The sequence below is a fragment of the Acartia tonsa genome, chromosome 1 (assembly GCF_053477335.1).
Source record: "Acartia tonsa isolate MP-2025a chromosome 1, ASM5347733v1, whole genome shotgun sequence".
Taxonomy (NCBI): Eukaryota; Metazoa; Arthropoda; class Copepoda; order Calanoida; family Acartiidae; genus Acartia; species Acartia tonsa.
The window spans coordinates 51379378-51394286 of record NC_137260.1 but is presented as its reverse complement, the minus strand read 5'-3'; the positions used below and the strand labels follow the sequence as shown (position 1 = coordinate 51394286).

The following is a 14909-nucleotide window of genomic DNA, read 5'->3' as shown; positions in this document are numbered from 1 at the left end:
TTATAGTAAGAAGCGAATGCAGAACAACACAGTTGAGTTTATGAAAGAGTACGAGATGATGCAAAGCATTGACCACAACAACATTGTCCGTCTGTACGGCGTTGTACTCGACTCCGAGACCATCATGCTCATAACTGAACTTGCCCCGCTTAGATCCTTGTTGGAGTGTCTAAGGGTAAGCATTTTATACTGAATAAAATGCATTATGTTCATTATGCAATTTTCCTTAAGAAGCGTAATTCAAATATCCCATGTAAAAGATCGTGTTATTATATCATGTTTTTTTTATCACTGCTACGAATTCGATCATTTTACCTAGATACAAACAGATTCTCAGCTGAGATTAATAAAAAAATATGCGTAAAACTGTTAAATTGTCAGTTTGCAGGTCAAATACGACCCGGGTGCCTATTTCCTTTCAAATTTGACCAACTAGAAGTTCGAACGTTTTAAAGTTAATCTTAAAGTTTTATCACAAAGTAAATAGGAAGGATGTGAAATTGGGAACATTTGATTGCTGTACAGAAATTTTTTTATCTTTTATTAACATTTTAGGAGACAAGTTTACGGTCAACCTTCACAGTTCCATGCCTGGCAGAATTTTGTCAGCAGATATGCCAGGGAATGGTTTATCTGGAGGAAAAACGGTTAATACACAGGTGACGTATTAGCTATGAGAGATGTTCACATTAATGATAGACTTAACAAAACAAGGATGACAACATCCATAAAAGCGAAGCTTTGAAACGGTAGGACAAACGGACATTAACACTTGTAATGTCAGAACTGAATAATCAGAATGTAAATGTATAAGGGTCAAAGCAAAATTGTAAGTAAATTATTGAAAAACTGCTTGATACAGGACTATGTTTTTGGACATTCTTACATTTTTAGGACTTTATTATAGAGTTGCCTCGCTTATAATATTGTACTTTGTTGTCCCAGGAATCAGTATACCAAAAATCAGACCAATCGGATAATTAGGTCACCCAAAAATTTGTTGTTAAAAATGTAAAAAATCAACATGTCTAAAATGGACGTACGGACATTCTGGTAATGATTATAGAGTTGCTACGCTTTCTAACTCGTAGGTACCTAACTACTACAGGAATCACCATGCAAAGTTTGAAATCGATAGGACAATTCTAACAGGCCTAAATTAACGAAAAAATATATCCGTTACGGACGTACGGACGGACCGACTCTAATTATAGAAAAGCTTCGCTTTTAAAAATATACAGGAGTTGCACAGTAATAACAAAAATGTAACATTTTAAATGGTAAATCTACCTATGGACATACTTGACCTTATTTTTATAAATCTTAAAATATGATCGCATCAATCTATCTACCTTTCTCAAGCATTCGTGTTTGATATATTTATTGTGTACGATTACATAAAATTAATGAATTACATACTTATATTGTTTTCCAGTAAGGGTTCGAAACCGATTAATATTTGTATTAGAAACGGTTCTCAGCCATACTGAATAATCATGTATAGAATCGTATTAGTGACAATTTTCCACGAATATTAAAATAAAAATCATGCAATTCAATAAGTGCCAGTTTTAATCTTACATTTTTTTCTTTTTATACCCGCGAAAAGCTGTCTATAATACGATGCGATAAATAACTATTCTACAAGAGTGTTATAATGAAATAGCGAGACAGACGTCTGTATAAACATTTTTTATAAAGTTAAACACATTCACTAAACAATCAGGGAGGGAGGGAGGGTACATTGACCTGTAAATTAAACGGATACCCAAAGTTTATAACAACGATATTGTATTCGTTGACCCAAAAACTCGGGTACTGTAATTTAATTATTATTGGTTAGTTTTAAATTAGCAGTGCCTATAATTTTCAACCCCATAAGGGGTAATTTCATATATCATAATTAGGGATGTACATTATTTTATCGTCCATTGTCTTATCCCTAAAGATCTCTAATGTACTTAAAAAGGGAATTTTCGTATATAAACATTCTCGTATGGGCATGTGTTATTTTTTACAAATCATATTAGCAAGAGAGACATTTTATGGTTATAGATAAAATGTTAAAGTCTTAAGATACAAAAAAAGGATAAAACATTCTTAATTAAGAATAAAACTGGAACGATTATTTGCGTTTTTATTTTTCAATTTGTGTGTAACACCTTCTTAACGAATTACATTATTTTAACGTTTGAATAATTTTTTTTGTCTTTTTTACCCTTCCTAATAGAAGATATTCTTTATAGAAGTTATGTTAATCAAGTAAGAAATAATGATATCCCTACTATTACAATGTATTTGTGCTTAGAATTAAAAACAAAGCTTACATAAATCGTTGATAAAAGTGTACAAACAATTTTATCAAAATAAAAAATTGCAAAAAAGATCTTTCGTGGAATTTGATATTTTGATGCAAAAAAAGAAGTACACATTTTAAACAAATTACCTATTGTTCAAAAAATTCAAAATTCAATGGCTTTAACCTAATTTGATAATTTTTCTACCTAGGTTTAGAGAATATTTAATCAAGGGCAAATAATGTAAATACGGTTATATAAATATTTATGTAACAGATATCTGTGTTTACGTTTTCTTTTCACTTTTACGCAAGAATTTGAAATGTTTATATTTGAAAATTGTAAGCTTTCTATTAAAAAATGTACTGGGTAACATGATTGTTTTATGTCAAAAATTTTAAAAAACAAATTTTAAGTTTAAAATTATTTTGAGAATCGAAGCTACTCTATTATTCGTACGTTCAGTGGAAAATGTGAAATTCGCCGTTGGTTTTCAAGATAGGCGGCTAATTTTTAAAAGATTCAATATATAGGCTACTTAAATTGTTGATTTGTTAGTCATTCTAAGAAAACATATAAATATTAAAACATATGTAGGTAATTGGTTTCGTGATTTTCAATTTTCGTTACTTATGGATATTGTTATCATTGGTACTTTATATTTTTGTTGATCTCTTAAATGAAAAAAAAATTAAAGGCTTGGTCACATATGTATAATGATAGAAGCTTATTTTGATTTTGAAAGATTTATAGAATTCTTTAATACGGAAAGTTATTTTATGAACGATTTTAAAGACCCTTTGTTTAGATTTTTTTGTTGTAACTTAAAGGCATACACTAAATAAAACCTTGCTACATTATATTAGGAGACTAGTGCAGTGGTTTTGTTAAAGTAGCTCCAAACCTGCCCTCAATACTGAACTTCTCTTAAAGTTTGGGGATTGATGGGATCAATTGTCGACAGGACGAATCTGGACAAACAGAAATTCTATTACTTTTCACAGTAGCCTTACATGCTTATTTTAATTAGGTTAGGTTAATTGAGGGTTAGAAATTGGCTCTGTAGGGTCTAGACTTTTTTAAAATTTATAGAAGCACCTTTAAAAATATTGCTAGAAATCCGCAATCCACGAATTAATCCGCTTTTCATTTTGGCGGATTTTTGTAAGAACTCAAATCCATCCCTAAAATTCGGCGGATTGCCAACCCTATTTATAATATAGAATTGAAAACATAGCAATCCTATTATATAAAGTAGTAAGCGTTTTTTGTCTGTCCCGAAGGATCTCGCTAACCGCTGAACCGATATTGTTCTCCTTTACAGTGAAGCTTCTTATAGGCCCTGGGAAGGTTTTAGACTATTTTTGGGGAGGGTGTCTTCACCCCCCCCCCCCCCCCAAAAAAAATATTTTTTTACTCTTTTGAAACTTAAATTTAAATTGTGATGAGGTCGACTTTTCCCCCTTCTACCTTAAGTGCCACTAGAGGCTTCTAGGGGCGTAGCCGCTAGTAACTAATATTGTAATACTTTTTATTTTAGAGATCTAGCAGCCCGCAATATTCTGGTGTTCAGTAAAAATCTAGTCAAAATATCAGACTTTGGTCTGTCCAGGGCACTTGGAGTTGGTAAAGACTATTATCAGGTATGGATTATTTATAGGTTGATTGATTGATTGATTAGCCATAGTTTCGTAGGGTTTGAACCTAAGTAGTCATGGAGTAGGCTGAGACACTTTTGTATAGCCACTAGGGCTATCAAGCTCCACGTTCAAGCACATTATGACTTGACCCGCTATCTCATGAGAGCTACTCATTATTACCTCACCCTCGCCGAGTATGGCAGGTGTCCCAAATTAAGTCACCGTAATGAATGACGCTCTACGCAGAGGAGCTATTGAGTATCCAAACTTACTCAATAATCCCCTTCTTACACAACCAGGGGAAGTTGCGTGAATGTATTCAATTGAGAAATTCGAGTTGCCACATGGGGACTAGAACTCGAACTCTCACCACCGTAACTCAGTGTGTTACCACTGAGCTACGACGCCCCTTATTATTTATAGTGAATGGCCTAATTATTGCTCAGGATAGCCAGTTAGATATTTGAATTAAAAATAGACTTTGATCTGTCCAGTAAGCAAAGTTAGCAAACACATGTTTAATTTTTTGGATTTATTCTATTTATTCCTAGTATTGGTTTGAATCCAATTTTTAAAATGCAATATAGCTGTACGTGAAACTCCTACGCAAAGTTGGTATTAGTTTCCCTCCAATGGATTGTCTCATCCCCACAACAAAACTCCAAAAAATGAAGAAGAACAAATAAATATAATATTTCCAGTATGGCTTCGGAACCGATTATTATCCGCTGGATTAGAACCGGTTTTAATATCGTATCGTATCCAGTTTTCTACGAATATTAAAATGTACAATCATAATATTAAAACCAGTTTTTTTAGCCCTTGCCTTCGGCATGTCGAGGCTAACAAAACTGGTTTTAATCTTAAAATTGTATATTTTTATATCCGCGGAATACCGTCTATAATACGAGGCAATAAATAACTGTTCTTTGTATAGACCAACTTCAACGTGAACCTAAAGCTGCCAATAGCCTGGTGTGCTCCAGAGTGCATCAACTTCCTCAAGTTCACCAGTGCCAGCGACGTGTGGGCCTTCGGTGTCACCATGTGGGAGATGTTCAGCTACGGCTTTCAACCTTGGGCTGCTATGACAGGTACTAGCCAGGGATTTAAAGGGATAAAACAACGGCTGATAAATTGATGTGCATCTCCAATAATGATAAACAAAATTACCCATTCTGCAGATTGAAATTAGAGGTTTATGCAGCATTAGGTATATGATTTTATGTAGCTTAATTTAGATTTTAATTCTAGCCATTACTTTTTTTTTAGAAAAATATTAATATTAAACCATATTTCACTTTCAAAGGGACATATCATATATTCTTTTTAAAAAATAATATCTTGGGTGAGATTTATGTACGTGATCTGGATCATATGTTTGAAATAATGTTATTAATGGGGAGACACATGTGATGTTTTAGTTTCATGTGTCAAGATCAAGTTTACATATTAATTAAGTGTCTCACAGGGGTGCAATTAAAAATATGTTAGGGGGGGGGGGGGGGGAATAAAGAGGTCTGTAAACATTTTTTCTCTTCCTTGGGGGAAAAAACTAGCGGGGAAAAATGAAATATTCTGCAGCATGGGGGAAAAATTAATATTGTACAAAATATACACTCCTGATGTCTCACAGAGGGGAGAAGTAGTAATCTGAAAAACAAAGCGTTGTATGGGGGCAGATTTAATTTTCCTTAAGCATAACGGGTAAATGATAAGCATGGTAGTATTTAAAGAAAAGGAATGAATAGTTATACAGTGGGATCCAGTGGGACATCCAAAAAATTTAAAATTGACTTTTATCTATCCTAGGAATTAATAATGGCTGTAAGTAGACAGCTAGAAAAGAAATTTTTAAAAAATATTCATTTTTGGCGGATTTATGCCATTTTTAAAAAAGGTAGTGAAAAATTTCTTTTCAGTTTTGATGATTTTCCAGATTTTTTTACACAATTTTTTCAAAGCAACAAAAAATACATTTATGTTCATCTTATGAAAATAATTTTTGATTGAGGTACTTTTCAGATACCTGTACCAATGTCTAATTAAAGAAAAATTTAAAAAAAAATATTTTTTTAGTGGTGTAAATTGACATTTTGTGAGAAAATTTCACCAAAAATATTAAGATTTTTAACCCCAAAAAATCAGTTTTCTCCATTTTACCCAAAAACGGCCAGGATGCCCCGGGTTTTGCAATAATAATATTAATATGCAACATGTATTGTGTTTAAAACAGTTTTCATAACCTGGGGCCTCCCGGCCGTTTTTGAGTAATTGAGCATTTTACATTGCATGGTTTGAACAATTTCGTTCTTGTTAATTTGAAATTTTCCCTCGTTAGAGGGGGAAGGAGTCATTTTAGAGCCCAAAGTCATCTCTGCAATGTTTTCTAACTTTTTGAGGCGGAACTTTCTTTACTTATGCATTATTTGCCTCCGGCAAACAGTTTCGCAGTTATTTGCCGCCGTAAGTGTGATTTTTAACGATTTTTGCCGTTCTCGCAGTTTTAATGGACATTTAAGGGAACAAGGAGACCTTAAAAAAAGATGACTTATAAATACTTTTATTTTAACAATTAAATTTGCTAAATTTCATGTGTTCTGAAAAAAATTGTATTTCTAACTGGTTTTGGTTCAGCAGAAATTCAAATTCGGGGATTAATTATAATATTGCAAAAACATTATATATGCGTCTGAGAGAGAGAAAGAAATATACGTTTGAGAGAGAATATACTATAAGCAATTATGTTTATATTCTTATACAAACTTTAAATGAAGATAGCTAGACTTAGAATAAAGGTATTAACACAAAATCAAAAGTGTTTTGAAAATTATGTTATTGTTGTTTATATCTGTAAAAAAAAAACATTAGAAAACATGCCTTATTAGTGTCCTATTTTACTTATACTGGACCTACCTAAAAATGCCGGGACTCGAACTGGGTGCACCTGACGCTATATTCATGTTCACAAACATTGTTTGCATTGAAGAAATATTTACATAGACGTTTATTTTGTTAAAATATTCCTATCCTAACTAAAGTTATGAAGGTTTATAGATTTTTTAAAAATAGGGTAGCTTCGCTCCTCCAAAACCGCCAGACGTACTTACCAAATGCACATTAGAAGTTAACAGGAGCAAAATTTATGTTATTTTTGAGTTAAAGCAAAAGAAATTACATCATTTCGTCAAATACAAGCTTTTTTATTGATGTTTACTTTTGTCTACCCTTAATGTCCCGTTTTTTGGCAAAAGATCCCACTGTGAGTTATATAATAAATGCAGGGTTTAAATATAATAAAATCATCATATATTACAAGGCCCATTAAGTATCTTCATCTTTTTTATTGGAACATTTACTATATTACTAAGGTACATCTGTGCGTCAAAGTAAGTATTTTTGAATTATATATATATTTTGCAATATCAGTTTAGCTTGAATTCTATTTATTTTACTAGCGGCTTCGCCCCTAGCCTCTAGGGGCTTTGCCCCAAGAGGTATAATTACATCTTCTATTACTTACCCAGCAGAACGGATCGCAAATTTTTGCACCTACCCAGCAGGAAAACATTTTCTCGTTTAAATAACGAATTCGCAAAATTCGTTATTTAAACGGGTCTAATGTGTTCTCAAGAAAATTACTACTGGTGCTGCTCATAGTTTAATGTGTTCTCGAGAAAATTATTTTTTTTTTGGGGTGGTAAATTTTATTATTTTTGGAGGGGTTGGGGGAGTCTCACCCCCCAAGAAAATAGCTTAAAACCACCACAGGACCGATAGGTATATACCCTGAAGAGTAGAATCCAATCGGTTCAGTGGTTACCGAGATCTTAAGCTTCAGACGGACGGACGGACGGACAGACATCAAGCTACTTTGTATTATAGATAGACATATTTCAACTCGTCATAAAAAAAGTAAAAAAATAACTTAATAAGCCATTAAAAAAAACTTTTCATATTCTAAAGATTTTGATTACCATTTGAATAAGCTTCATAAAGGTCCTGGGATGGTTTTAGACTATTATATTTTAGATTAAAGTCTTCAGGTGATTTCATGCTATTTTTCTGCTTTCCCTGTCCATTAGTGTACAGAGCCCTAGATGCTAGGGACGCATTCGCTAGTACATGCATACTTAGCTTTTTAGTATTTAGCAAGTACATCAAAGTACTTGTCGCGTTTTTTTCTTCAAATTTCTAGTTAGTTAATCTTAAATATTTGACACAAATGTAATTTTTATTGGAAGTTACACACAAAAAAAAGTATTTTTTGCTGTTATGCATTTCATAAATGTATGTTTTTTTGCGAAGCTTTTCTACATTAGGATTGTAGCTGTGCGTGCGTAATGGATAGCTTTAGGCATCGTCTTATTTACTTAAAAACAATGATTCAGGACGAATTTTTATAATGTTAATTTGTTTTATTTGTTGATCTTGGCTTTTATGGATTTAGCTTTTCTTGTTTATAAAAAAATGTCTTATTTATGAGGTGATATTTGCGGTAAATAATGTACATAAGTATTAAATAAAAATTGTAAAAAAGTTAGGAAATATGATAGTTTAGTTTTTTCGTCTGTAGTAAATGCATCTAACAATATATTTATTATTATAGTTTCATGCAAGAACAATTAATAAATGACATTTTGTATACTTATATCTTTCATGAATAATATTAATCGAAAATGGGGGGGAAGGGTAAGTTTCACATTAAAAAAGATTTATCGCACAGGGATTTCCTTGACTACTGCTTTATTCATGAAAAATATGAATCTTTGAAGAAATGGAAACGCCGTTAACCGCCATTTCCTGTCGTAGCTTTTTGATACCGGGAAAGGTTGTTTTCTGGCGACGGCGACGACGGTCTTGCCGCCGTTTCTTCACAGTTCAGCATTGTGCTGAATTAAATCAACTGGCAGTCTTGAAAATCTCTTTGCATTTCTCCCCTTCCTCCTAACTTTAGAACAAACAATTTTGTTAAGTGATTGCGTTCGTGTGTTATTGTAATATGATGCAGTAAGCTTAGGAAGAAAATGTGTTAAGTACTGTTAACACTTTTTAAAGATGATATACTTTTTAATCTTTTTGAGATAACTGTCTGTGAAAACGGCGCCAATAGCAAAGGATTTCAATTGCGCCATTTTGCATAAGTTAAATTATTTTCTTTTTAATTGAAAACAAAAAATGAGATGACATTCTTTTAAGTGGTCTTATATTTTTTTTTGGCAGTAATTTCAGGCACAAAATCTTTTTTTACCCCATTAGCTAAAAATTCTCCACTTAACCTCCCTTCTTTTTGTACTGGATGTGAAATTATTATGTCTTTTTAATGATGAGGTGTATCCTTATTTGTCTCCTTTTAATAAAAGATCTGAATCTATAATGTTACAACTACAGTATGTTATTGTTAAGTGTTTGTTAGTAATACAAAGCTGACAGAGAGGGGACAATGGGCTGTTTATTACACTAGTCCCCAAAGTTTTTGTATAACAACTTTGGGGACTTATGTGAATTTTGATTGGTTGATTCATTCAAGTTGATTGCTCAACGTTTTAACCACTATTTTCAATCTATAAAAGGGGTAATTTTGTGTATTAATACACTGGGGATGTACATCAATTTATCGGCCATTGTCTTATCCCTTTAGATCCCTGAATCCAATGTGTGAACAAAAGGCCCATGCAGGCCAAACAGGCTGCAAAACATATTAAGCATCTTTAGTATCATCACATTATTTGTTAAACATCAACACACATGTTTAATATCAAGAAACGACTCTTAGGTGATAGAATTTGGTGATAAAATATGTTAATGCTTGATAAAAAAATACTTCGTGAATAAAAAGTTAAACAGCCTTAATAAGGAGAATTTTAGTTAACTTAATTTTACTTTATGATCTTTTATTTGACCTATCCATTTCATTTTATCCAATTATTACTTTTTCTTTCTTACATCAAACCTTTTTATATTTGTTTATGCTTTTTAAAATCATGTTGTGCATACATAATACTAAGGGAGCATTCACAATTGTTGAGATTTTGTAATTCAAGTATCGCATTATGTTCAAAATATTTAATTTATCCGAAATCTTTTTTGGTGTTTCTTATTTATTCAATACTAGATTATAAGTGAGCTCCAATAGCCACTGCCCTATTAAAGAAATACCTAAAAATGTTATTTTTTAGGTCATCAAATCCTGGAGGCCATAGATGAAGATGGTGGCCAGCGGCTAGAGAAACCAAACCATTGTCCCCGTGATTTTTACCAAATTATGGAGGCCACCTGGCGTCACAAACCAGACGATCGGCCTTCCTTCCGAGAGGTCGGCAGTATGCTGGATGATGCTAGACCTGAGCAGGTTCAGGTTATTGTGCCCGGCGGTGGTCCTGGTCTACTTCAATATAATGTTGGGGATGTCCTAACTGTGCTGGATAAACGTGCAAATATGGAGCATACTGATCCTGCGGGCCGAACACTTTGGTTGGGTGTCAACAATCAGGGCAAAGTTGGCATGTTTCTACCCTCACATACAGTCACTTATCTGGGCAATCTGCCAGCAAGTCAGGCAAGCTGGACGGGCCAGCAGGAGCAGCCGGGAATATTCACACGTGCTGGTCTGCGTAGCAGCAGGGATCGCTCAAGCCGGCGGAAAATCAGCCGAGACATGATCAGTGGTCCGACCGGGCAGGTTCAGCACACAGGTCATGTGGGGCCGGACGGTGCTTTTTTCGGAGATGTTACTTTTATTTCTTCCGGGTCGACCAATGGTAACTTGACTAGTGTTGGTGGAAGCCATAGTAGTGCAAGCCTTGGGGCTGGTGGCAGGTTACCATCAACAGGCAGTGATAATGGTTTCCCTAGCTGGAAAGCAGATTCAGATGCCAGTGATTCTGCTCCATTGTTGTCTTCAAACACTCGAAAAACTAGCCATGAAAAGCAGACGCAGCCGCGCATGATGGGCCATGCCATTGGCTACCTGCGCAAGCAACCAGAGGCCATTTCAGAGCCATTGGGCACGCTAGCCCCATACTCAAGTGCCACCCTGCCGCCAATTTCATCACAACATCAATATCAGTCCATCAGCGATGAGGAAAATGAAGATTTTGGTTCGCCACTCGATCTCGGGCCCAGTCTCATGGATGAGGTCTTTAGTGAGTTGGAGAATTATGACAATCTTCAGGGCATTAGCGGCACTTCCAGAAATAACAAGAACAAAGAAGATGACAAGGACGAAGCTGTAGGATCAGGTGAACACCATGGAATCCAAGGCATTGTTGACACTTGTCACAAGTTCGCTGATAAGGTTACAACAATGACACTATCCCGCAAGCACAAAGGCAAGAAGGCAGCTTTTGTCAAGCCTATCAAGGCCAGCGACGAAAGAACTCTGGAAAATGCAATTTTAATGGCCAATCAAATTGCCAGCAAATCTATGCATGATCTGGATAAGCGTTGCACTGACGATATGTTTAATGCATCGCCTCAAGTTTCTCCTATCACACCAAATTCTCCAACCAAAAAGTTTACATTTAAATTTCCAGTGACCTCGCACAAACACAAGAGTGGCTCACACTCCCCGACAAGACATTTTACCGACGAAGTCAATTCCCGGTCGGATATGAATTCGGCCATTTCGCCACAGGCCAGGGACGCGTACAAGGTGCTAATTGAGGGGGACAAGCCAAGCTTTACCTCGTCTTCCAATAGTGCGTGTATGGCGGCGGCTAGTTCTGACCACCTAGACTCTTATGGACATCACCATTATGGAGGCGGAGGACACACTAATCTCGCCGCTAGCAGTATGGCCATGAGCATGACCTCGGGAGGCATGATGAGTAATATGACCTCCAGCATGATGTCTGGTATTTCCAGCAATACAATTGCAGGCATGGGAATGATGACCTCCAGCACCATGTCGGGTATGGGAATGTCAACGCATACAATTGCCGGCAAGGGGATGTCAGGCAACAACACAGCTGGCATGATGACAACAAGCTACAGTGCTAAAAACAGTCCCAATCCAAGTTCACAGCACAGGCTATCACTTCCACCTACGTCAGCTCCGGTAGGGATGAGCCAATCATCGCACAGAAAACAATCTTATGATGTTGATACATATAATTCTCAGGTAGATGAACCTGTAAACCTCCTACCCCTGCCACCAAAGGATAGAAAAAGCTCGGTAACATCAGGGAAACGTCACACGCGAAAAAATCCTCTAATTATTCCGAGCGGTATTGCGGCAAATATGGCGCGACGCGCAGAATTGACGGAAGAAGATTCACCGCAAGAACACGCGCCACTAGCACAAACTTCATCAAAATCATCATTAGCAGGAATAAATAACTATTAATAAAGAATTCGATTTGTTTTATCAATACTATTTTTGCATCTTAGATGTGTCTTTGATAATTTAAGGAGAAAAATCATGTATATTATAGGTTTTTAAACTCTCCTTTTTCTTTAGTTTATATTTATTTACGTTGACAGGTCTTAGATCAACAAGCGTTCCACGTAGCAACGTAGCTGCTCTAAGTCAACAATACCAGCAACAATCATCAGCACCCATATCTAAATCAAGCAGCGCGAGCAGCAACAAAAATTTTGACACGTACAATAATGCCTTTGAAGATGAAATTGCATGCAATATGGATGCTCTGGATAACTTACAAGATCCGCCTTCAACAACATCAGTTGCGGGTCTTGCATCAATATTTGTCACTCAGAACAATCGTCACCACAGGGGGGGCAGTCAAGAGGATTCCTCAGATTTATATGATAGTTGGAGAGGGGGGCGAAATGAGGGACTGTATGGTGGGGACGGGGGCGGGGCAGCTGAAAGCTGGAGGGGTGGTAGAGGTGGGAGTGGCGGGGGCAGGAGGGGGTTGGATAGTGATGAGGTGAGGATTATGAGCAAGGTGCTGGGGGGCGTGTCCAGTGATAAGAATGATTGTTTGGCCGCCCTCAATATTACTGATTGGAATATTCATAAAGTAAGTTTATTGTATTTGTATACTATAGGGTAAGGGGGGGGAAGTTTCGGTAAGGGGCTATTCTCGGTAATTTCGACCTACCTTCATTAAATGACCTTTTTCTCCATGTTTCTTTCAAATGACAGAAAAAAACATAAAAGCAAATTTGTTCCTTATTAAATTGCCTACAAAAAAGTATAAAATGAATTTTTTGTGAGATGAATATTAAGGGTACTTATTGGGTCTCAAAGTCGGACGAAAAATTTTTTTTTTCCAAAAATTTTTTAGTAGGTGTGTAAAGATCGACCTACACAAAAATTGGTAAGACCTAGAGCTGATCTGAAAAACTTTTTGAACTAGAAATTGCCCGCTTTTTCCAAATCCGTTGAGAGCTTTAAAATCGGGTTAATATTTTTTTCAAAAATGACCAAAGTTGGCGCCGGGGGAAAAATCGGTAATTTCAAAAGAAATTAAAATTTAACTTTTAAGGTCATGTTTTCATGTTTTCTTTTGTCAAATCTATTATTCCATATGGACTTTTTAAGAATTAGGCCTAAAAATGAATAGAACAGATAAAAAACAAAAAAAAAATAATTTTATTTTTTGAATCAAAATTTTGCGAGGAAAAAATCAAAATTTCTGGCCCTTTGAAAAAAAATATTTTTGACATAGGAGGAATAGTCCGATCTTTATGATTTTTTTGTGGTTAATCCCAATCACCTATACTAATTATGATTTATTACGCTTGTTTGGTCGTTTGGCCTTTTTTCATCGATTTTTTTAAGGTTAAAATGTAGTCAAGATTTTTTGCAAAGATGACACTTTTGCTTCAAATTCAATTTTTGAGGTCAATTTTTAATCAATTTTCATGTTTTTTGGGCTAAATCTATAGTTCAATGTGAGCTTTTTTAGGATCAGGCCTAAAAAGTAATAAAATACGTTTTTTTCTTATATTAATTTTAAGTTTTTAAAAAAAAATTTTTCGAAAAAAAAAAATCGAAAATTCGCGTCTTTCAAAAAAAATCATTTTTAACATAGAAGGAATAGTCCGATCATTATGAAACTTTTTGTGGATAATCCCTATAACCTATACTAATTATGATTATTTATGTTCGACTGGCCGTTTGGCCGTTTTTCATCGATTTTTTTTAGGTTGAAAAAAATTACCGATATTTCCCCCGGTGGTGGGGAAATATCGGTAACTTTTTTGCGGTCAATTTCGGCCAACTTCTAAAAGTCCTAGGATAATGTCCTTTTAGGACCTGATAATCCTTTCCGTAAGCTTTCTACTGGTCTTGGTTTCATTTGAAAATATTAATATTTACCCCATTTTTTTTCAAAAAAACCGAAAAAAACCGAAATTTCCCCCCCCTTACCCTATCTGTGACAACTTTTATTTCATATAAACTTCCAATTTTAAACATTGCAAAGGAGCCTACTTTATTAGATATGGACCATATCCAATGGAAACTAGACGTTTTGTATGAAACGATGAAAAATCCATTAGTATATAAGCATTAAAGTATAAAACTGACAGACATAGAAAGTTAGGGAGGCACTGCTCATTAATCAGGGGAACACATTTATACTCGTACAGATATGGAATGGAGTTACTAATGCTAATTTTATATAGCAGCCAAGAAAATTACATTAACATCAACATGATATAGAGAAAAATCAATATATAATTGGGTAAAAATGAATGCTTTATTTATACTCTTGACGAAATATTATTTTTCAGGCAATAAAGATAATCAAATTGAAGAGATTACTTCCTTCTGCTAACCCTTCCCTTTCCGAGCTTAAGGTAATATTTAAAACTAATGAGTATGATAAACGGTTAGGTATATATATTGGTGTTAAAATAGATTACATATAGGGTAAGGCGTAAATATTAATAAGATAATTAGAAAGCTTACGTAAAAGTTGATCACGTCTTAATAGGACTTTTAGAAGTTTATCAAAATTGGACTCGAAGCAATTACCCATTGGGGGCTATTGTGGAA

The 14909-nt window shown here is 34.8% G+C and overlaps 2 protein-coding genes across 2 annotated transcripts in view; one reads left to right on the top strand and one right to left on the bottom strand.

Moving 5' to 3' along the window:
• Positions 1-14909, bottom strand: part of LOC145330791 (ribosome biogenesis protein BOP1 homolog) — a 92232-nt gene that overhangs the window by 30089 nt on the left and 47234 nt on the right. The gene's annotated exons all lie outside the window — the stretch shown is intronic.
• The window catches only part of Ack-like (activated Cdc42 kinase-like), a 178206-nt gene that overhangs the window by 161219 nt on the left and 2078 nt on the right, over positions 1-14909 (top strand). The window contains exons 6-12 of the mRNA XM_080175422.1: positions 7-175; positions 556-659; positions 3838-3940; positions 4875-5031; positions 10117-12268; positions 12423-12924; positions 14645-14710. Coding sequence (XP_080031548.1) covers positions 7-175; positions 556-659; positions 3838-3940; positions 4875-5031; positions 10117-12268; positions 12423-12924; positions 14645-14710 — 3253 coding nt within the window. The remainder of the gene's footprint in view (positions 1-6; positions 176-555; positions 660-3837; positions 3941-4874; positions 5032-10116; positions 12269-12422; positions 12925-14644; positions 14711-14909) is intronic.